The 22,973-nt window shown below is 39.5% G+C and overlaps 3 protein-coding genes across 4 annotated transcripts in view; 1 reads left to right on the forward strand and 2 right to left on the reverse strand.

Moving 5' to 3' along the window:
* Positions 1 to 1,073, reverse strand: part of LOC118805049 (gap junction beta-3 protein-like) — a 1,722-nt gene extending 649 nt beyond the window's left edge. The window contains exons 1-2 of the mRNA XM_036565652.1: positions 947 to 1,073; positions 1 to 254 (exon numbers count right to left, since the gene is read on the reverse strand). The exon at positions 1 to 254 is cut by the window's left edge and continues 649 nt beyond it. Of these exons, the coding sequence (XP_036421545.1) occupies positions 1 to 149 (149 nt within the window). The 5' untranslated portion in view covers positions 150 to 254; positions 947 to 1,073. The remainder of the gene's footprint in view (positions 255 to 946) is intronic.
* A 3,109-nt stretch (positions 1,074 to 4,182) lies between these two features.
* LOC118805050 (gap junction beta-4 protein-like) lies at positions 4,183 to 5,402 on the reverse strand. Its single transcript, XM_036565653.1, has one exon. It carries the CDS (start codon positions 5,232 to 5,234, stop codon positions 4,416 to 4,418), a length of 819 nt encoding a protein of 272 aa, XP_036421546.1. The 5' UTR covers positions 5,235 to 5,402; the 3' UTR covers positions 4,183 to 4,415.
* Positions 5,403 to 8,106: 2,704 nt separating this feature from the next.
* Positions 8,107 to 20,895, forward strand: zgc:91944 (uncharacterized protein LOC436941 homolog). Of its 2 annotated transcripts, XM_036566301.1 has the most exons (11): positions 8,107 to 8,421; positions 8,997 to 9,108; positions 12,888 to 13,299; positions 14,004 to 14,089; positions 14,317 to 14,427; positions 15,345 to 15,470; positions 16,482 to 16,635; positions 18,085 to 18,167; positions 18,342 to 18,437; positions 18,555 to 18,676; positions 19,515 to 20,895. In XM_036566301.1, the coding sequence occupies exons 2-11, from the start codon at positions 9,030 to 9,032 to the stop codon at positions 19,656 to 19,658; spliced, it is 1,413 nt and encodes a 470-aa protein (XP_036422194.1). In that variant the 5' UTR covers positions 8,107 to 8,421; positions 8,997 to 9,029; the 3' UTR covers positions 19,659 to 20,895. The 2 variants fall into 2 exon arrangements, with proteins under 2 accessions (XP_036422194.1, XP_036422195.1); XM_036566302.1 differs by lacking the exon at positions 15,345 to 15,470.
* Positions 20,896 to 22,973: the final 2,078 nt, after the last annotated feature.

Here is a 22,973-nt window from a genome sequence, read left to right on the forward strand (position 1 = left end):
TCTTTCGTGTCATCACTCCACACTCGCTCAGCGGCCACCACAAACACCATGACGCGGAACACAAACACCAGAGACAGCCAGATGCGTCCAAAACCTGTGGAGTATTTGTTTACCCCGCTGAGGAGCGACTCGAGAGTCTTCCAATCCATGAGTGCAGTTTAGTGATGTTCACAAAGTCTACAATCAAATACGATTCTGTTCTGTTTTATGGAAGCTTGAGAATGACTTGAGGTGGAGCAGCTGTGACAGCCAACCTTTATAAACCAATACAAACAAGAAAACAATCCTTCTCATTACTCCAGACAATTTACAGATGTCTTAAACAAAAAATACTACAGTTCCAAACTTGTTTAATCAGTTTTAAATTGGGTTTAGAGCCAGGTTCTTTAGCTCTGGTCTTGAAGGGCTGCTGTTCAGCACAGTTTAGAACACCTGGTTCAACCTGTCTGTTAATTTTCAGGTTTTGTAGGCATGTTTGAGCAGAGAAGTCCATAAACTGTGCTGGACACCGGCACTCCAGGACCAGAATTGAGGAACTCCACTTCAAATCCATTTTAAAAGTGACAAAACAATTTGAACTGGAATTGAAGAACATTGGTTTAGAGTATAAAGAGGTTAGTTTACATTTAACTCAAGATTTGCCAGTCTTATCCACAAAGGGCTGAAGTGGCTGCAGGTTTTCCTTTCAGCAGAACAAGAGGTCCTGCTTGCTTGGAAGACCTGCAGCACATTTAAATGGCCAGATTTTAATCAAACTGTACAAGTAAGACCCAGCTGTTACTAGGATTTATTCCAATTTCAAGTCCATTTGTATGAATACATTAAGACATTGTGAAATACAGGATTGTTGCTATACCTGCTATTATTATAATAACAAAAAATGACTAATATATTGCATCAGTTTTTTTCCATAATATAAACATGCAAAATGAGCAAGGTACCATACCTACAGTGCTGCTTGATCCATCATTTTATTACGCGACTCTGTTGCTTAGTTCACCTCAAATGGATCACCTATTTCACTGGTTTCCTCTCCAGCGCCTATTACCTCTTAGGCTGTGTGGTAGAGTGATTAGTGCCTTGTGTCATAGGAATTGTCCCCCTATGTTTTAGTAAGAGGTGTGGTTTCACCACTCTGAAACTTTCTTATCTTGATACAGGCTTGGCAGGGGAGGAGACCTTTAAAGTGGCCACAAGAAGTCCGTTACTACAAAGTTTACTATAAAATGTTAAGTTTAAGGAGGAATTGTGAGACAATTTAAGATGAAAATGTCATCCAATAACATTTGATCTTGTATGTCAAACACTAGATACAGCCTCTCACAAGTAATTGAAGAGGTTTTTGCCCCAAAACATATTAAAGGCCACTCCCATTGATTTTCTTTCTTTTTTTCACAATATAAAGTACTGCACACAAGGACCACCCTTTCCTTTTGTTTTTAACTGCCTTTAAGTACAAGTTATTCAATTTTCAGGGCTAGGAAAAAAAAACACATTTAATATAAGGAAAATATAGAAATGGAAAATATGGAATATGGAAAATTATACAGAAGCTTCAACAACGAAATATTTATAAGAATTTTCAGGATGTTGTGTGTCCGCAAAGTATTTTGTATGAGCTTTCATTCTTTCCGGGAGACTTGTTTTCAGTTCTTTAAAGCTGCACTGTGTAAGTTTTGGGGATTTGGAGACCTCTCTGGCGAAATGTGTATTTGCACACAACGCAAAAAGAACTTAGTTAAAACTTGTTGGAGGACGTGTCTTTTGAGGATGTGAGTGAATTACCTGCTATTGTAATCATATCTTCATCAGCATAATGTTGATTTTGCATTTGAGACCTAAACATCAAGACCTTCTTGTGAATCTGTGTGTGTGATGTTAATATGTAAAGAATCTGTAGTAATCTACAGTTCAGAAGTAGGATACAATTTCTGCTTCTTACAATTACAAGTTATCCTACTCTAAATGATGAAATACCAATGAATCAATTGTACTTAATGACTGTTTTAACTGGAAATTAAATAAATGAAAGGTGGGTCTGTATATTTGTCCCATACTGTATATTGTTGAGAGTGAGCTTTACATATACAAGAAACATCCGTGCTATATTATGATCATCATCATCATCATCATCATCATCTTCATTATCTTTAACTGCTTAGTCCAGACAGGGTCGCGGTAGCAGTTGGGAAAGCAGAGAAGAGCCGCTCCCAGGCCAGCTTGGAGATGTAATTCCCTCCAGCCGGTCGTAGGACACCCCCGGGGTCTCGTCCCATCTCGTCCCGGATGTTTTCTGGCACAGTGTGCTATACATCAGCTGATGTTCATGAAACTCTTCAATTATAACACAATCTTTTTACAAAACTTTTCATTTTCATGCACCACCTTATCACCTCAAAGGCCTTTATGGCTTTGACAATCTAGCTAAACTTTCTACACATAATGAAACAGGCCACTTTCACATTAAATTAACCTTGTGTTGCATCTGGTACAGGAACTCACCTGGTGATTCACATGACAAATTTTGTATAGTGCCTGTATCTCGGATGTTATCACATCCTGTGGTGCTGCTCAGACATGGGGCCAGTCTGTGTCTATAATAGTGAATGAATATTCACCTCCAGGGTGGTGAACTGCACCCAGACAAACTCCATCTACAACTTATGACGCAGAGATAAGCTGTATCACCAAATACTGATTCTGTATTTACCCAAGAAAATGAACATACAGAACAAAAGTTCTAGACTAAGATAAGGCAGAGGCTCATAGGCACACAGCTAATGTTCCTTCAGACTAATGAGGCGGATATTTTTAATTACATATGATTAATAGTGGACATGGCTGACCAAAGGGTATTGATTAATCAAAGCTGTTTGTTTTTCAGGGAGTTTCTTTTCTTTTCAGACTCCAGCTATTGTCAGCTACTCTGATACTGTGGGTGTTGGTTTCTTCATTGTAGCTCTTGAATAATTGCCAACTAAACTAAATACTGGCAGCTAGAAGCCCGTGTCTCTGCACATGCACGCCTAAACACACCTCCATCAAACAATAACACATTGTGAAAGGCAAGCAGATTTTACAATAGTGAAGGAAAGGTTAATCTGGTTTTCTATCAATATAAAACTTTTGTGTTTGTAGGTATCTCTATAAAAAAAATAAAAAACATAAATATAATAAAGTCATGCAAGTGATGGTCTGATCTTGTCTGTAAGCACTGATGATTGTATTGGTTGTTAGAACTAGTTGACAAATGTCTTGTGAATTGACGCATAAATATTGTAGTATTGACACAGTACTATGCAAATGTCAGAGACCACCCTCCATTTATTTAATCTTTCAGTTAAAACAGCCATTGAATATGAGTTATTCATTTTTCAGAAGATATTTTGGAAAAGATTAGACATAAGATAATTCACTTGCTTAAGGAAGAAGAAAGTCAAAGTAAAATGAGTGAAAAAAAAAAGTTTCCAAAAGCTGGAGTTCAAAAAAATGACGAAAAGCTACAGAGAAAATGGGACTCCTAACAATCATGTGAGACCTGGTAGACCACCAAAAGTGTCCCTGTCACATAACAGTACAAAAAGCTTTTGTCTTTGAGAGAGAGGAGAAAATCAAGCTCCACTCTTGCTTCAGATGTGGAAAAATCCACAGGTCTTTCTGTCCATCCTTCCACTGTGAGGAGAGAACTCAACACTATCTGAAAGGATGTGTAGCTGTCAAGAAGCTGTTGGTGAGATGGATAAAAAGGAAGATAATTTGTAAATCAACAAAGAAGCTGCCCCGCCCAGAGTCCAGACCTCAACATCAGTGATGCATTTGATATAACTTGGATCATGAGAACCAACTACTGAGACTAAACTTTGGAGTTGTGGAAAAATATCCTTCAAGTTTCTTTAAAAAACAGAAATCAGTTCTCCTGAAAAAAAATGGAAGCTTTAGTACAGGCAAAGAGTGGACTGCTGAAAAAATATATATTATGGTTAGTTGTTGAGGATTCTTTGTAATTTTTATGTTTAATATATGCCTTTGCCCTTTTTTCTGGTACTGGTAAATGAATTACCTGTACTTAATGGCCATTTTGGCTGGAAATGATTTATATTATGAACATCAAAGTTCCATAGCTGTACTGTAGTGTTACTGCAAAAATTGCCATGAATAATTGAAGTATGAAAAACACCACATGAAGATTTGTTTAATTAATGTTTATTCCAATACAATTTCCATATTTTAGTTACATATCACACGATTATATTAATTTGATATTCTCATCACGGCATTAAAACATTGCCAAATACAAACACATAAAAAACAAAAAAAAAAATCTACAGTTTACACGAATTGAATGTAATACAGTTCCTTGTCTTTGGTCACCTCTCTTGGTTTCATGGTATTTTCTGTAACCTTCTGGACACAGTTCAGGAGATGGCCAAACTGTAAGCCGGAGCGCTGATGTCCTCAGTGGGGGAATGACCGTTAGCTTTGTCTAACAGAGACTTCTCCTGCATGTTTTCTTGATTTTGTTTGCTAGCCAGAGAAGAGATGGTTGGGATTTGGCTCTCTGGTTTGTTGATCTTGTGTGAAACGACACATTCATGGCAGCGCTTACAAACGAGGTACAGTATCTCACACAAGGTCAGCAAGATGCAGACTAAACTGATCACCACCAGGAAGACCGTAAAGATGCGCTTCTCTGTGGGGCGGCCGATGTAGCAGTCTGTCACCTGAGGGCAGGGAGGCACTTTACACCTCACCAGCAAAGGAAAGAAGTTGGCCTCATAGATGTAGAAGACGAGGAAGATGAAGACGGCATCCACGGACATCTTAAATATGAGGCTGAAGAGATATGTCCACCACAGCCCACCTCTTTTCTTACTGGTGTCTTGGTAGAGGTGGGGACAGCCCTCACCGTACTTCAGCTGGTGCTTCCTCTCACGGTCGTCCCTGTAGGCCACATGCAGGACCACCAGGAGAGAAGGGCAGGTGACAAAGATGAGTTGCAGCGCCCACAGTCGGGAGTGAGACACGGGGAAGAAATAGTCGTAGCAGACGTTGTGGCAGCCTGGCTCCCTGGTGTTGCAGTCAAAGTCCTTCTGCTCATCGCCCCACACCTTCTCTGCTGCCACCAGCAGCACCATCAGACGAAAGATGAACACCACCGACAGCCAGATGCGTCCGAATGCTGTCGAGTACTTGTTCACGCCACTAATAAGACCCTGAAAAAAAGCCCAGTTCATTTTTAAAAGCTGAGTGGCCTGAATCTAGAGCACAAACAGCTGATTTCAGCAGGCTTTGCTTCCAACACTACTGTTGGTTTATGCTGGTACAACTGCCTGAGGTGTGCCACTCGCTTCAGCTATTATGTGACTGAAGTGTGAGCAACTCAGTGCAGTAAGTAAACATCATGTTTGTACACCCTGGAAGAAAGAGAGAGAGCAAGAGAGAGAGAGAGAGAGAGGTTGCATATTACAGAGGGTGTGGCTGATTCCTTATCACTACTGAATTTATTTCTAATGTCTACAATCTCCATGCAGTAGCCAGCACCTCTTCAGTAGATTTCTGATGACTTCTAGCCAACAAAACTTCAGAAAACCGTTCTATATAGTACTGTGCAAAAGTCAGAGAGAGCAAATAAGTACAAGTTATTCATTTTTCACCACCAGGAAATCACACACAAGCCTCAACACCTATAATACAATGTTTTCCACACTGTGCCTTTATCACATTTTCTATTCTTTTCGGGGGACTTGCTTTCATTTTTCAAAGAAATATGCAGAGATATTTTTACACACCTCCAGTTCAGTCTTACAAGTTGGCTGAATTTCCTGCTTCTCACGATCCAAGTTTTATCAAATGCATTCATTGATGCTAAGTGGACTTTGGGGTGGTCAGTCCATTGTTCTAAAAACACCAGCAGCTTTTTGCTTGATTTGCAGATTTTCTTTTTTGTCTATTTCCTTTTCTCTAGCTTCTTGACAGCTGCACATGCTTTCAGAACCACAGTGCTGAGTTGTCTCACATTCCAAATAATCCCAACACATATTCGAAGATGTTGAGGTCTGGACTCTGGGGAGGTCAGTCCACTGTTCTGAGATCACAGCAGCTTTTTTGTTTTTCTGTTTGCTTTTTTAGTAAATGAACTGGGGAATGAATGGTAGATTTTAAAACTTTAGCAATGTTCACATACAACATCCAACACCTATATAAAGACATGTTTATCCATGATATGGACCCTTTAAGACCCCTATTTAACAGTTGCTTTGATCTCTTCAGACTTTGAAAGCTTTTAATAGTCACAATCATTTTTATGCCTTAAATAGCAGATGTAGATAGTTAACCATTATGGCTGTTTGCCAGGCATTAGGCATCTCTGACCTTCTCTCTGACTTTTGCACACTACCGTATTTATTATGCATTCTTACTACCAGTGCATAGCGGGACTTATCTCACACAGAGATGGAAAATAGTGGCTTAGAATTATGATTTATGGTAGTCACATGTTAACACATCAGTGCTGTAGGTTTTTAGAACCTTTTTCTGCTGTTTGCTGTTTTTTTTTTTTTAAAGCAGACCTTGAATTTATGAGAGGTGAGTAGAAGAACCTAAACCACACTTCAGTGCAAGGCAAGTAGTAGCAAAATAAGTTACCAAAAAGCTGCTCGAGTAGCAGATAAAGAGAATCAGGTCAGCGCTAGGTTTCCTGTTGAGCTGCATAGGAACCTTTGAGTACTTGCAGTGTATCTCAGCATAGGAACTGAAGTTTGCTCTATTCTTCTCTTTTAAAGAGCATACAGGTCTACAATAAATTGTAAAGTTCAGAAGTGAGGTAAATAACTAAATGTGGAAGACTAAAATAAAACTATTGAAAATTAGAGTCCTTTCATAACAAAAACACCTGAGGTTAGTCTGTGTAAAAGTGTTACCATTTAAAAATACTTGGAGAAGTACAATCCATTGACACTGTACATATAAGTACATGTACCTGGGTAAATAGCGATGGATACCGACCGTCTATGGTGAATATTAGTTTGTCATAACACACAGCAAAAACTCAACTACATGTGGTTATGCTTAGATGAAAAGATTAGGAACATCTGTCTGCATAGCATAGCCATTTCCTCCACTACTCACAGCCATATGTTCAGCAAGCCTGTTAAAGGGCTCGTACCCTACATTTACCTTGTATTTTATTTCTTTTCCTGAGGTCCACATATGGGGTTTTATGTACCAAAAACAGTCCTAATTGATTTTTACATGATGACTTCCAACTTCACTTTATCCTCAAATTAAAACAGGATGTTTTTGATACTGTCTTTCAGGCCTATATATGTAAATTTAACTTTGTTCTGATCTATTGTACATCATTCAAAATGTGGTCTGGGCTGATACAGTACTACAGAGCCCTGATGATGACATCCTGTATAAATAAAAATAATGCGTGGCCACAACTTAATAAGGCGTGGGAATGAGACGATTAAGTCATGGCCATGATTTAGTAAGGTGTGGGAACGAAATCATGGCTTTCTAAGTCGTGGTCACACATTAGGATCTCGTTTCCACGCTTTACTAAGTCGTTGCCACGACTTAAGCATCTCATTCCCATGCCTTACTAAGTCGTGGCCACGCATTATTTTTATTTATACAGGATGTCACCAGCGGGGCTCCGTACCACTCCTTATAACTTCTATAAATGGAACTAAACTGCTGTAGGCCGAATATAGCCTACTTTGTTTTGTTTTTTTTTGACATATCAAAAACTGCTAATTAAAAACTGGCTGTTTTTGCAGCTTAGTGTTTTTATGTATGAGCTGTGTGGACTGGGCAGTGAATGGTTTTGAAACTTTGACAATGTTTACAGACTACATCAAACTCTTTTACTTAAAAGGTGGGATAATAGTTTTCCATGATATGGGCTTTTTAATGTTGTTTTCATTTTTTCACTCGACATTTAAGTGTAAGTTTCTTAAATTTAATACCCCATGAACGTTTTTTCAGAGATAGTCTGGTGAAAAAACACTGCGAACAGAGAAGTGCCAGATCGTAGGTTTGGATTTTTCTGCCATCACTGGCGCAGCTCTTTAATTTTCCCTCCTGGTGAAATAACATTCCCCACTTCCTGCCTGAACTCGTACCCGGGTGAGGGGTCAGTAAGGCTGGGACTGCTCGCCGTAGACCGAGTGATATTACACCGCAGCATCCCGGGACAATGTGACCCTTCCCCGGATCACCTTCATTAGCTAGCTAGTCGGAGGCGGCTGAAGTGCAGCAGGCGAGGCGAGAGAGTGTGAGCGAGCGAGCGAGCGAGCGAGCGCCTGGGCGGCTGGGCCAGCGTTTACCCCGCGGAGAGGACTGCCTGCACAGCCGACCCTCGGCTTCCTCCCTCCGGCGGCAGTGAGCTGGCAGCAGCACGGGGAGCTGAAGGCGGTAAGCCACCGTTATTGACCTGCTTACTGCAGTCACCCCAAACTCCTTTAGCTGTTTATCAAGAGCTTTGCTAGTCAGCTGCCATTTCACATCCGCAGTCATAAAAAGTGACAGAAGAACCCGTTGCAGTCTTGTGTTATGTCGAGTCGAAATCTTCATCTCCCCTGAGTTTTTGCACTTATTGCAGGGCTTAGCGTTACATTTTAGCTGTGGTGATGAGGTGGTGCCCCGAAATAGTCATTCGGGGTGTCAAAAACCCTCAGAGGGACCAAAACAAAGCTAGCCTGCTAAAGCTAAAAAGCTACAGTGAGCTAAAAACTGCAGCAACACACTCACACACACATACACACTCACTCACGCACACATAAACACTCACTCACTCACACACGAATGGAAATCAAAGTCACAGCTGCGTATACGTTCAATACATTAAGATGTAATGGCGGACTGTTCCTCGTATTCAGTCCGGGGAGTGGGTTTAGCTTTCGTGGCTGGACTCTTCGTGACTGTAAAGACCGAGCTGTAACGTTCGTGAGCTAAACGTCTTGGTCATTTTCTTATATTTTTCATGCCAGACGTCCCTCGGCCCGTGTGGTGACTCGTCGACCATGCGGCAGTGGTGCCTCCCTGCTGTGGCTCCACGCACCGAACCGCTCCCGACGGGCAGACCCTCACCTCAGCTCTCAGGTGGGGCACAACACTTCACGCAGAAAGACCTTTTCAAGAAAGGGAGCCCCCAAGTTTTAGTACAGACGCACAGCTTTCTCAACCTCACATGATAATGTGGTGTTATCATTTGAATGTTTACAGGAAAGTTAGGGGTCCACGGTGGTCCAAACTTTGGCACTGCGTTCAAGTTTTAGCTCTGGCATTTCTAGTTATGGCACACATGCACACCTACAGATGTACTGTTTAGTTTGCTGCATGAGCTAAAGTGGACATACAGTTGTATGCAAAAGTTTGAATACCTCTGGTCGAAGTAGATGTTTTGTTGATTTTTGAGGTGAAAATAACTTATTTATTTGCTGAGTTTAACATGGTATGAAAAATCATAAAATGTGTCATAACTTTTGCACAGGCCTCATTTTGTGTCAAATTCATCAGATAAACGGTATTTGTGCATTGGGTGTGGCTGGTAGCCTAGTGACAAGACCTTTCGGTTAAAAAAAAAAAACAAACCATTAAACATTTCTGTTGGTGTCCAATAGTTAGTAATGCTATTTTGTGTTTTCCTGATGGTTTGATATCACAGTGTAAAGGATTCTAATGGTTTAACAAGTGTTCTGGGACTTATTCCAGATGCATTTAATGGTTTCCTAATGGGATCTAAAGGTGGCCTACAGGACATTAGTGGTCTCTATTGTTAACCATTAAGCCAGTTTCTGTTAGAAAGCAAAACCATCAGTTTTAATCCTACTGGTTCTTATGCACTTCTTCAGCAGGGCCAGCAAACCTAAAGGTTGTGGGTTCAAATTCCTGGGCTGACTGGGTATTCCTGGTTGTGCACTTGGACAAGGCACGAATCCCCCACTGCCTCAGGTGGCGCTGGTGACGCTGTGCTTCCCTCAGACTGGGAATAGTTTGGCAGTTAATTAGGACATTTCCTTTCTAGCACCAAATTTATGAAGTGTGTTCTCTGTAGAGGATGTGTTAACTTATTTTCACATGCCTCAACAAAACATGTAAAAAGATCTAGTAATACTGTTAAACTTTAAGGTGTCTATGCTATATAATTTTCTATAATAATCTATAATTTATGTTTTAATTTTGGTAGAATATTCCTATAATACTATCTTTTATATTCTTCTATAATGAATTCATAGTATATCCTACCTATCCCTGTCTTATAGCAAACTTTAGTAAAAAATCAAATTAACTGTAATGTTCTGTACTATATCCTGTAGTATTACTGTAGATCTTTTTCATAGGGTTTATTCCAGCAGAGCTTGGTAATTTCCCTGCACTAATAAATTTGATCCAACTCAGCAGTTAGTTACTTGGTTAAGTAGGTGTATTTGAGCAAGACAATCGCCAAAGTGTGTTGGATTCTGGTTCTCCAGGACAAAGGTTGGACTCCCTAGTAGTCTAGTTCTCCAGGACCAAAAGTATCTTACTGTTATGACCATCTTAGTTGGTAGAAAGAAATGCTCAGTGTGATGTCTGCTCTGCTATTTAAGAATTGTCTTTGGGCCAAAATGCTTGTGGGAAACTGCCCTGTGTAGTTAGAGCAAGGGTGTCAGACTACTGTCAGATACTGGAGGGTCACAGCCTTGCAGTATTTAGTGTTCATTCTGCTCTAACACCAGGTTAAAGGTGTCATAGAGTGAAAAACAGGTATTTACATTGGAATAGTTGCATAAGGAGAGTTAGGTACATGAAAGTGACATAGAGTGAAACTAAAACACTGTTGTTAGAGTTCAGATGCAAATCCCGCATTTCCAAAAGTGGGCTGTAAAACGGACCAATTCCAAAATCCTAAACTGTTATGTAATAGTCTTCGCTCTGTACTATTTACGCTCCCCAAATTTACATACACCAGCCCACATTCTAGCCCGGCAGGTATTGTGAAGAACCAAACAACAACAGCGGAGCAATAGCAATGAAAATGGCAGACTGTGTTCAGAAATGTACCATTCCAGGCTGTGAGGGGGATGTTGGCGCATTTTATATCCTTCCCAAGGTACCAAACTATCAACGGGCATGGTTGATGTTCATCTGTAAAAGAGGCTGAAGCTGGCTTACTGTTCATTCCACCTTAAATGCTGCAGCTTGTGTAGGTGCCAGAGTGTAACTGCAGCGCCATTTAAGGTGGAATGGAAAAGTAACAAAACAACTGGCAAACAGGAATCCAACTTCAGCTCCCATGTCTCTAACAAGATCCTGGATAACTTTAAAGTTTAACTGCTTCAGAGTTGTAAGTTTGCTCTGCACATTTCTCTCTGGGCAGTTTCTCAAACCTTGGACGATACTGAGCAAGCTTCACTCAGCATGTGACACTGAACAGACGAACAGTTCCAACTTTATTAGCATCACAACTGCAACCGCAACCTATAAGTATCTGCCATGCTGTGGTTAAAGCCAGATCATCTTAAATTGAAAGGTTCTGTAACTGTAATACACTTTGTGTTGTTGTTGAGATCGAACGCAAGAAGTTAGTATAGGTAAAGTTAGCTACTAGCAAGCTCTGAGTAACTAGTATAGCTAACTAAATCTATAGCTTATTTACATGGTACATTTCATTTTCCTGCCTATGTTTATTTCAACATGTTGCATTGTTACATTCTGTGTGAGCTATTGCAGTGCCTTGCTGTAATCCTGCAAATTGAAGCAGAGCTCATCAATTTATTCATGAGCCCACCAAAAAAGGGAACACAGCTTGTTTCATTCTAGGACCAAATCATAGGGTTGTAAATGGGTCTAAAACCGCATCTGGGCATTTTTTTGCCTCGACCAAAGTCACATAACTTCTGTGTAGACATCAGAGAACAATTTAAAATGCTGAATAAATGCATTCTGTGGCACCTTCAAACTACAAAGCGTTGATGAGTAAAAACAAGAAAAATGCTCTTAGAGTAGGCCTATTGTTTGATGACCTTTGATAGACCTCTTATATGAATCAATGGTTTTAAAGGGTCCATCTTTGAATTTTATTGGTTTAGGAACTTTAGTTTTTCTCTTCATTAAACATCTAATTCAGCTCATCTGCTGATTAACATGGCTAGGGTCATTCTCACAAAACCAGCCCAAAACATGTCCATCAATATTTGAGTGTCATCACGGAGCTAAAAATGATTTGATATCATTTAGTATCAAAGATTAGTTGTATCATTTGTATAATTTTTTTAATATTATACATGCATACATACATACATCATCTAAACCACTTTTCCTTCTGGGTCGCGGTGTTTTTTTTATTATTTATTTATTTATTTAATAATTAGCCAATACAATTCATGGGGGGGGAAAAGTTGTGAAAAAAACATTACAGATTTATCTTCAAATCTTGTTACTATTGTTACTAAAACTTTTATTTTCAATTATTAAACCAGGCATTGTTTGCATATCCAAAAAAAGAGGAAACATCAAGTTTTAGCATAGTATTTGTTACATTACGTTTTTAGCTATAGCATTTGTAATGTATGTAGGAATGACGCACTAATATCTGCAGAGCTGTAGCCCAGAAAGAACCAAGTTTGACGCACCTGCCTTGGCTTACTCATTAAAGGCTTGGACATGGATTTCTGTGCTTTGCTGCTTTGTCACTATATCCTTTGTTAAATACAAATACATTTAAACTTAATCATGATCCTCTAGGACCTAATACCTCAATTAGAAAAAGGAAAAAAAAGTTCACAGGAATCATAGTTTTGGTTTGTGAAGTGGAGTTGTCAGTGGTCATTTCAGTAATGCCCTTAATGTCATCCATCCCAGGTGCTGAAGGAATAACTTGGCTCTTCTCATTGCAGATGCCAGGATGGAGTGTTGTGATGTGGAGCCGCGCTACACGATCGAGCAGATCGACCTGCTGCAGCGGCTGAGGCTCTCTGGGTTGACCAAGCCTCAGATCATCCAAGCGCTGGAGTCTCTAGAGAGACTGGATCCAGACCACCGTGGCACTTGCTGTGACAATCACTCAGCCCCACCCAATGCTCCTACCTCTGGGGCCCCAGCCGCCCCCTCTTCATCTTCCTCCTCATCTTCTTCTCTCACCTCAGCTACCACACAGACCCCTGTCCTCGATGCTGCGCTCTCACCCAGCAATAGCTACGATGCTTCACCTCCTCCCCTGTACCCACCCAGCGGAGTTCAGAGGTCGTTCAGTTATGACATGGCGGAAGAGGACTGGGATCTGGAAGAGAAGGTGGAGGAGTACATGAGGTATAAGATCATATTATGTTACCTTTTTTGCTGGTATTTGCTCAAAATGATAGTGAGAGGGACTAATTAATATAACACCAGATAATGGCAGTGAGTGTCCCTTAGAGCAACCATGTAATTTTCAGAGAATAACAGGCCTCTGTTAAGTGGGTCAGGTGGATTGGGAGGAACAGTGAGACAGCTGGTTTTGATAGGATGTTTTAAAGCTCCTCAACAGATTTCAAGTTCTGCTGCCTAAACGGAACATTGCCTTTGATAGTAGTCTTGTGAAAATATATGAATATTTTTCCTTGTATGATGATCACATTGATGGGTGGGAGGGCTGGATGTGGTCGTGACGCAGTAACTGGTAAAAAATGCAAACCACTGAAAGGCTCACTATGTCTCCTTTTTGTATTTATGGCAGACTCACAAAGTCCCGCTTACACTGTTTTCTAAAAATGTCTGTATAATTACATTATTTGATGTTTTGGATCATGCTGTATCATCTAGGCCTAACTAGTACTGAAGTGTTGATAATTCAGCCCGACATCATATTTATTACATTATTATACCGGTATATTGCCACATCCCTGCTTAGAGGCTTGTGTTCAAGTCAGTATTTAGTTATGTTGTGATCACCACATTGGCCTGTATATCTTAATGCTGTGGCTGGTGTGTGTTTTAATGATCTGCTCTCATGCATAGATGTGTGTGGATTTTAGGAGGGACAGTAACCTGGTGAAGGAGGAGATCAAGGCTTTTCTTAATAACAGGAGGATCTCTCAGGCTATTGTTGGACAAGTCACAGGTACTCAGTCCAGCTCCCACTGGCAAACAATCCCACAGTGACTTCATCAGAGAGAATGTTACATATTATTGCTGCTTTACGTGTTAAGAAAGTTACTTTCTATGAATACCATGCATTAAACATCCGTTACTGGTTTTAATCAAACTTTGGTGAACTTAAACTTGGCATATTTTCAGTCTAATTTAATTTTCTTTACAAGCTTTTTGTGATTGTGTTTCATGTTGTAGGTATTAGTCAAAGCTACATCTCCCAGTGGCTTCTGCAGCAGGGTCTGGAGATGAGTGACTCCAAGCGCAGAGCCTTTTACCGCTGGTACCTCTTGGAACGTAACAGCCCAGGTGAGCTCAGCTGGTCTGGCCAATAAAGTGGAATTTGGAGTTTTCAGCTGGCCTTTAGTGCTAGTTAACAGATTTTAGCCTGGGGCAAAAAGAGGAAAAGTTGCATAGGTTTGTTAAATCATCTAACTTTCTCTTTCTTTCATCCTTACCCTCTACATTCTTTTCATGAAGCTTAAAGGGTTGAGTCAGTATACAATATGTTGTCTGAAACAGGCCTTAAAAACAAAAAAAAGTTGATGTAATATGTAAAAAAAATTTTTTTATATATATATATATATATATATATATATATATATATATATATATATATATATATATATATATATATATATAAAAAATATGAAACCAACTGTTTCACTTACCATTATTTATGTTATTGATTTAATGGTGGGCTTGGCAAATCCTATAAGCTTGCGTACAGTTTGGGAAATGAATTTAAGAGTCTGTCACCCAGCCAAAACACTCATCTACTTACATTGAAAGATTGAATATAGCAGTGCTTAAAGGGGCTGATAAAATAGTGCAGAGTTTGGGCAAAACTCTCTGGTATCTTTACCTTTCCCGCCGTTTCTACAGTACCCCAAACTAGGCTGTGAACCATAGCTCTCAGTCATGATCCTGGGCCTAGAACTTGCTGGTTTTCATGTTTTCTCTGTTCCACCTAACGCTACTAACAGAGCCCTGAGCATGTTGCTTTGTAATCCTCTGCAGTGCTGCAGTATTGAGCATGTATGTGCATAATGAATCTCTTGAATTATGGATTATATTAATACAGTTGAGAGGAATAGACCATTTTAACAACAGTTTTAACTGAGCAATATTTTGGAGGATGTATACACCTATGATTGACACGTTGTTGGCCTTTGGAAGTAAGCCTAGTTAACATACAGTTTTCTGATTGCCTGAACGGCTTAAAGGGTTCAGATGGAGTGAAAACCAGCAAGCTCAGGGCCCCAGGAGCAGGACTGACACCCCCTGGAGTAGACAGAGAGAACTACTGATGCATCTGCTCCCCTGGTACTCTGCACACCAGTCCCAGCCAGGTAACCACCATGCTGCAGGGAAGCCTTTTCAGCTGTTGTACTTAAAGGGGAATTCCCCTGACTGTTCAAAATTTCTGCATATTTAAATTATTATGTAAACAAAGTCATTCAGAGTGGTTTGATATGCACCTTTCTACTAGTTGAGTCAGTAGTGGTGATGGGAACCAGATGTCAAAATTATTTAATGCCTCTCATCCATGCTACATTCACAGTGCAGGTAAAAGTGGCCCAAATCTGATTTACTGGCCAAATGATGTTTATTCATTTATTTACTTACTTCAGTTTACATAATTAAGCAAATTCGGTGCCAAACAATGGTAATGTATAAGAAGAGACTTGCTCTGTTTGAAGCTGCTTTGACTCCTGGACTACACCAGTGCTACATTTATCCTGGAAGTAAATGGATATTCAATAGCTGTTTGATTTCTCCTGTTACACAGTGCCATGCCTGTTTGTTTACACTGCCCATGTGTGTCTCGCTCATCCTCCAACATCGGTCACTTTTACCTGCAGTGTGAATGTTGCCAGAAAGTGGTTACATCGCCTTAAATGGTTATGAATACACTGATGCCTGATACTTTGCTTTACCATAGTTTTGACATAAGCCTTTAGCCTAAAATATTTTTAAATACGATTTTAATTCACATCAAACCACACTGAAGGCTGTGTTCCAGCATTAAGTCTAGTCCTGGACTATACAGCATTCTGATTGGAGATTTTACATTGAAACGAAAATAGTCCAGGACTAGACTTAATCTGGGAATCTGACCCTGAATGATTTTGTTTCAGTCTCAACGATAGAATTACACAGAAATTTCGCTGTATAATAGGACATGCATGGCCTAGAAGAGCATTATTGCCACAGACTTAAGACATTTTATCATATTAAAAAATGCTTAGTTTGTGTAATCTGTGACCAGCAATTGCTAATCTGAATATGCAAATGTGAATTCCTAAGATGTTTTTGCTTAGAGTTCTTCAATTTCTTGTGTCTGTCTAATGTGTTTGCAGGTGCTACTCTGTCCATGCGCTCCCTGGTCAAAGAGGAACCTGACTGGAGGGTTGCTGGTAGCCCTGGAGACAGGGTGGCTGTAGGGGGGCCTTTCAGACTACGAAGGGGCAGCCGCTTCACCTGGAGGAAAGAGTGTCAATCAATCATGGAGAGGTGAGGAAATCGCAAACATCTTCCTAAGCAGCCTTTAGGTCAGTGAATAAGGGCCCATTCCCCTTTACTGAGCAGCTTCACTCTGTAACAGTGATAGTTAACGGTTAATATCCTAAATTAAATACATTTGTTGGAATCTTTTTTTGTGAAATAGCTCAAATACTTATAAGCAATCGTCTTGCAGTCAGTTTTCATTATTCATAATTCAAAATGCAGCTGTTAGATTGTTTTTTTTTTTTTTCCCCGTGGCTGTGACATCACCAGGATTCAAGCTCCTTTGAAAAGGAAAGACGGTGGCCAAAGACCCAAAGCATTACACAATAAGAGAAATGAGCTGCAAATGCAGAAAATGCCTCCATCAAAATGACAACATATGTGCTGCATTTTACAAATTCCCTACGAAATAATAAAGTGCACTGCAAATTTGTAGAAACTCTGCAAACTTGAAAAACATTTTCATCAAATTCACTACACCAGTGCTACATTTTACAAACACGCTGCAAATACAGAAAACACTTCAGAAATACTGCAACATCAGTCAGAGCACAACAGAATTGTTTTCGGAGGGTACTCGAAGAGGACGGAGCCATTCAACATCTTAAATTCTATGCAGCATAAATATTCACCAGTAAAAATGTTAACTTTTATTTGAACAAATTACTAATATCTCTGTATCATGATGTGAATTAGCTGTCTAATTGTAAAATTTTAAAAAGTAATACCAGGTATGACTGATAATTACTATAGTACAGCTATGACATGTCAGATAACGAACAAGCCAGCCAACTAAGTTAACCATGAGTCCAAGGAATGTGAGGCTCTGCAGTCTTCTCAACTTCTGTGATTTTCTATTACAGATATTCCATCCTCTTTGAGAGTCCTCCAGAAACATTTATGCTGCACTGTGGCTCACATCTGTGGAGTTGTTACTGGCTTTGCAGTGTTTCAGGAGTTGCATGTGTTTTCAAAAACGTGAGGCAAATACAGAAATACAGTAGTTCAGGTGTAGTCATGTTGATGAAAGTGTTGTCTGAATTTGCAGCGCATTAATGAATCTGCAGTATGTTTTTCATTGCACTGTGCAGAAATTACAGTAATCTTGCCCCACAGCAATGACACAAGTTTGACACTAGAGGGCCTAACGACACAAGTGTAACATCTATGCCTTTCTGCTGTAGACAGAGTTCTGTTGGGTAGTATTGTTAATGTAAATAGCCTGTGTGAGTATGTATTTTTTGTAGATGATGTTTGCTTGTTTGTCTGGTGAATTTTTCTTTTCTTAACTCTGGTGAAATGAGAGCATCAATTTAGACATGTCCTTTTAAGTTGTGGACTATACCATTTGGTTATAAAGAACGATCACTCAAAAACGTTTGTTCAAGATGAGATGCAAACTGTCGACTGTCTTTTTGAGTTTTGTTGTCGAGTTTGAATTTTGTTGTCGGTCAGTTTCTTTATAGAGAATCAGTATCCCGATGAAGCCAAGAGAGAGGAGATTGCCAATGCCTGCAACTCTGTCATCCAAAAACCTGGTGAGTTTTCTTTTCTTGTTACATGTGCAGACTGGCAGCAAGCTCTGCTTGAAGTATTACACCAGTGTTTTCTATGGTGTTGCAGTCCGATTCTGAGAATACACCACAAATTAAATGTGCGATTTGAAACAAAATTACTGGATTCCTCTGTTTTGTGAAATAATGTGGTTCCAGGGTGCAAGCTTTCCGAGTTTGAGAGAGTCACTGCGCTCAAAGTGTATAACTGGTTTGCCAATCGCAGGAAGGAGATGAAGAGACGTGCTAATATAGGTGAGAGGTTGAGTAAAGGCAAATAATTTTAACATGATTAACATATAACTTTAATTTTTATCTCTTATTGATCAATACTAGGCCTGGTCTTGTTTTCACCCCATCTCGTTTTCTCAGAGGCTGCAATTCTTGAGAGTCACGGGATAGAAGTGCCAAGCCCCAGCTGCCACTCAAATGGTGAAGAGCTAGAAAACCAGGAGTTTGGGGATCAGGTTGCGAATCAGCGATTCTCTGAGCAGGTGAGAGAATGTCTAAAGCCAGGCCTACACTACATGATTTATAGCTCCATTTGCCCCTTCTGGCAGACTTTCTCAACCTGAAGCGATTTTCCAGGTCAAGCTCTCAATCTGAAGCATATTACGGCACAAATGACCTGAAATGAAAGCACGTTAATGATTAGCCTTCCGATCTAATTCGGAAGTGATTAGAGGCCTGTTGATATTTCCAATATTTTTATGACTCAAAGCGGCTGTGAGTCCTGTAGTGTGAGATGGTCAGCGACGTAACTGACATACTGGATGATATGGGAAACAGCCAGTGAGAAAGTGAGGAGAGAGAAGAATAGACAGAGTTGTGTATACACACTGCATGTGCGACAGATTGCAGAAACAGTGGAACACAGTCCAATAAGAGCCTTTATATTGTTTATAATGTTCATTAGGTATGGACCCAGATGTCAAGACACTCTTTTTATAATTTCAGTCAGCTGCCAGTTTGTAGTAAAATGTTTCTCCTGCTCTCACTGTGATATCTGCATTTCTCAACCACATATTTATCCTCAGTTTGCATTTTTGATGCACTGGTCCAGGCCAGTTTAGCTTTGTTATGTCTAATGATATCCAGGGAAATTTGGGGTTTTGAGTGCTTTTTTCATTGTTGAAACTCAGGTTTGTGTTATCTTCTTTTTGCCTTATGGTCCAGTGTGTGAACGCTCATGACAATAAATTCTGTGAAAGACTGATGTTAAGTGTGAGAGTCGTGTAGTGTACGCATGGCTTATTCCACAACAGTCCTCTGGTAATAGATTTAAATGGACTGTAGCCTAAATGCAAACGTTTTTTTTTAATGTGTGCTTAGGAAGAGCTCTCTCAAAGAAAGGACAGTGTGCCAGACGGAGCCACGTTGCCTGCAGTGGAAGTAGTGCCTCTTCCAAGCCCTTCCTCTCAACACGTGGATCAGAAGCTGGATGAATCCAAAAGGGAGGCCACCGATGAGGAGTGAGCATCAGGAAGAGTCAGCATCTTGTTTGAAGTGGTCTGTGCCGCTTAGTGCCACTCTTACAAATGTTTGCGAATGACATCGGAAACAGGCCAGACACCAAATTTTCTGGTGCCTCTAGTGATATGGAGGCAACTGTATGTATCTACAGTAATCATGCTTGTAGTAATGGCAATATTTATCTCTATACACTATATTGTGCATTCCAAGACGGTCTTAATACATCTTTAAAGAGGGAAAGATGGTTATGGTGCAAAATGGTAACTCTCCACTTCATGCTAAAGCCCCTTATTCTCTTCTTTATTCTCAAGTATTACAATTTAACAAATTGCAGAAACCTTATACAAGAGGAAGCAGTGTGAGAGGAACCTGCAGGACAGGTATTTGGATGTGGTGATGGGGTGCACTAAATTAGTGGAGATTGTATGAACGCAGCCAGTGTTTCAGTCTTCTTAGTCACATGCAATAGTGGACAGCTACACAACCTGAACACCACCACCAACTCAGGTAAACACATATTTGGGAAGGGAGGAGTGGAAGTGGCCCCATGTTCACTCACCTTCACTTGGGTATTGGGATTTTATGTCTCAAGGCAACATTATCATCTGTGTTTATATGTCTGTCTTTGGTTTTTTTTTTTTTTTTTTTCTAGTAAGCAAAGCTAAAAGATTTTCTTTAAATATGATCTATACATAATCGCAGATGATCATGACTTTTCACTCTTTTTATATTAACCACTACTTCAAGCCTTTCTCTACCCAGTCATTTAAGCTATTGTGACCTCTGACTGGTATTTGGGCTCTAAAATGCTTCATTTTTTTATCTTGCTTATGGTTTGCTTTAAGCACTACTATTACTTCCATAAGCTAATGCAGTATGTAAAGCTACAAAAGGACATGTATCTATGTCAGATTTAGAATCTTATGCAAAAAGCTGCTTAGAGGTGGATGATCCACTATCTTTTGTCCCCGTCCCTTTGAAGCCAAAGCTATGCCAAGGTAAGCGATCATTAACAAAGAGGAATTTTAAGTGGTCAAAGACTAATTCAGTTCTTTCTCCGATAAGTTTAAAGGAACAGGAATGTGCTTAAAGGTAGTGTGCTCTGAGTCTGGGAAGGTGTTAAGCCACGATAATTCAGGCCTCAGCTCTGTACATCAGAACAAGAAGCAGTGTTGCACGCTGTCAGGGCCCATCTCTTTCTGCATTTCCTTGACTTAAATAAAACCAATATACATATATAGTCTTGTGTTTGGATTGATTAACTTTTCTACTTGCGCGTACATGCCTTTATGATTTTTTTTCTTTCTCTGTTTATTACATGCAGTAGTTTGTTTGTTTGTTTGTTTATTTATTTATTTATTTATTTATTAATATTAGGAATCTTTTACGTGCGCCTTATCAGGTTCACAACACCATGGAAAACTGAATTTACCTCACTTTTATTTGGATAAAAGACTACTATGTAACGTATGAAATACATAAGCATAAGCATAACATAAATGAAGAGTAAAGCAGTAAAGCCAAAAAAATACTGTATTTCTAAATAAACCTTTATAATGCATTATACCCAGAAATCTGAGGGAGTATCCCCTCCTCTTCCCTAAACCCTGCATAGCAGCAGTTTAGTCATAATTCAGACAACCCACTGATGTAGTATTAAACTCCTCAACTCCTTGAGATCACCAATGGTTCCAAAATGCACTTCGTCATATTCTTCATAACTTTCATATTTTATAAGCTACATTCAAAAGGTGGGTGTCATATGAGAGCTGTAACTGTCTTATTTCCAGTCAAATAGATGGGTGATGTAATTTTAAACCCTTACAATAAAAGATGCTGAATTCACAGGTTCTACTGAAAGTCGACCCATTTTTCCACAAATCTGGGCTATAAACTATAAACAGATGGCATCTCTTCAGTGATATACTCTGTAAAAATTATTTTTATAAAATAATACAAAGAGCGTCTAAGATTTTTGGCTTTCAGCCGTAAATTGTAAGCATATAGCAATATGTGTATGATCATAAAACATTAACTTCTGTTAATTTGAGGGGAACTTCTACAAAAAAAAATAAAATAAAAATGTACACCTATTTCATGCAGTTACTGAATAATTTGCCTTACAATTTGGTGATGTAAATTCAGATGGAAAAACCAAAATATACCCTGGAGAATAAGAGGTTAATTTTAATGTGAGCTGTGAAGTTATTCTATTTCTTTCTTAAGCTGTTACAGCTTTTTTTTTGTTATGTATCTGAAGTGATACGATGCAGAGATATTCTAGATATGGGGCTCAAATGATGAACTGTCACTCAACGCAAATGGTAGGAAGAGCCATTTTGTCCTTTCATTTAAAAAGGAAACCACCTTGGTAGTCACAACATTTTATGTCCATTTTACCATCTTGGCTGTAAATATGTCTCAGTGTGTGCTAATGTACTAGTAAAGGCTAAACATATAAAATGAAAACGCAGACTTACTTTGCTCTGCTTTAAGCTTTAGCTCAGCTATAGCCACTTTTCTTGCATCTCTGGCAAGAAACATTTTCCTCAGAAGTGGAGTAGTTTCTTGTAAAATACCTCTCAATGATCGGCTTTTTACGAGGTTGAAGTCTTATTCTCATTTACCAGCTTCTTGTTCGAATTCTCCCGTTCCGCCTTAAATGGTGCCCAAGGCGCAGGAATGTAACTGCTGCATCATTTAAGGTGGAACCGCAAGATTTGAATGAGAAGCCGACTTCAGCTTCACCACTTTTTAGTATTTGACAGTTTTTCGCTGCAGATTAAATATATCAAGAAACCAGCTGGAGTGTTTATAAATGCAAATAAGTCCATTTGTCTCTAAATTATCAATGTTCATCTTAAACCTTTCCCTTTGCCTTTTTGTTAGCTAGCTATGTGAGACTGTTGCCTTTGCTATGGTGACCAGCCGTCTGCGCGCCAATCTTCAGGGTTAAAGGTTGGTGAATTTGCAAATATAGGCTACATTAACTCCAGCGTTTAGGACCATTTAGTGTTAAAACTGTGAAAACAATCAGCAGAGCTTTATTTTACTGCAAAGGAGGATTATTTTATTTTTGCCTAAAAATCTAATTCTGCTGTGGAGCCGCAACAGGGCAGTAAAAGAGCCGCATGTTGCCGACCACTGGTTTATACCAAGGTCTTTAGCTTTCCATTGCTCTGAAAAACAATTCAAAGGTCAAGGCTGATATGTGCAGCCTCATTTCAAGCAGACCTGAAACCCAACAGCAATAATTCTGTCTTGTCAGCGTTTAGCATGAAGAAGCTCCTGGTAATCCAGACTTTTATGTCTTTAACA

Source organism: Colossoma macropomum, unplaced genomic scaffold (genome assembly GCF_904425465.1).
Source record: "Colossoma macropomum unplaced genomic scaffold, Colossoma_macropomum, whole genome shotgun sequence".
Lineage (NCBI taxonomy): Eukaryota > Metazoa > Chordata > Actinopteri > Characiformes > Serrasalmidae > Colossoma > Colossoma macropomum.

What these genes read in the sequence shown, in the direction of transcription:
- LOC118805050 (XM_036565653.1), bottom strand. Translation starts at nt 5,234, where the DNA reads ATGAACTGGGCTTTTTTTCAGGGTCTTATTAGTGGCGTGAACAAGTAC.
- zgc:91944 (XM_036566301.1), top strand. Translation starts at nt 9,030, where the DNA reads ATGCGGCAGTGGTGCCTCCCTGCTGTGGCTCCACGCACCGAACCGCTC. An exon ending in TGCACACCAGTCCCAGCCAG is followed by an intron (nt 15,471 to 16,481) that starts GTAACCACCATG and finishes ATGTGTTTGCAG; the next exon opens with GTGCTACTCTGTCCATGCGC. An exon ending in ATCAGCGATTCTCTGAGCAG is followed by an intron (nt 18,677 to 19,514) that starts GTGAGAGAATGT and finishes ATGTGTGCTTAG; the next exon opens with GAAGAGCTCTCTCAAAGAAA.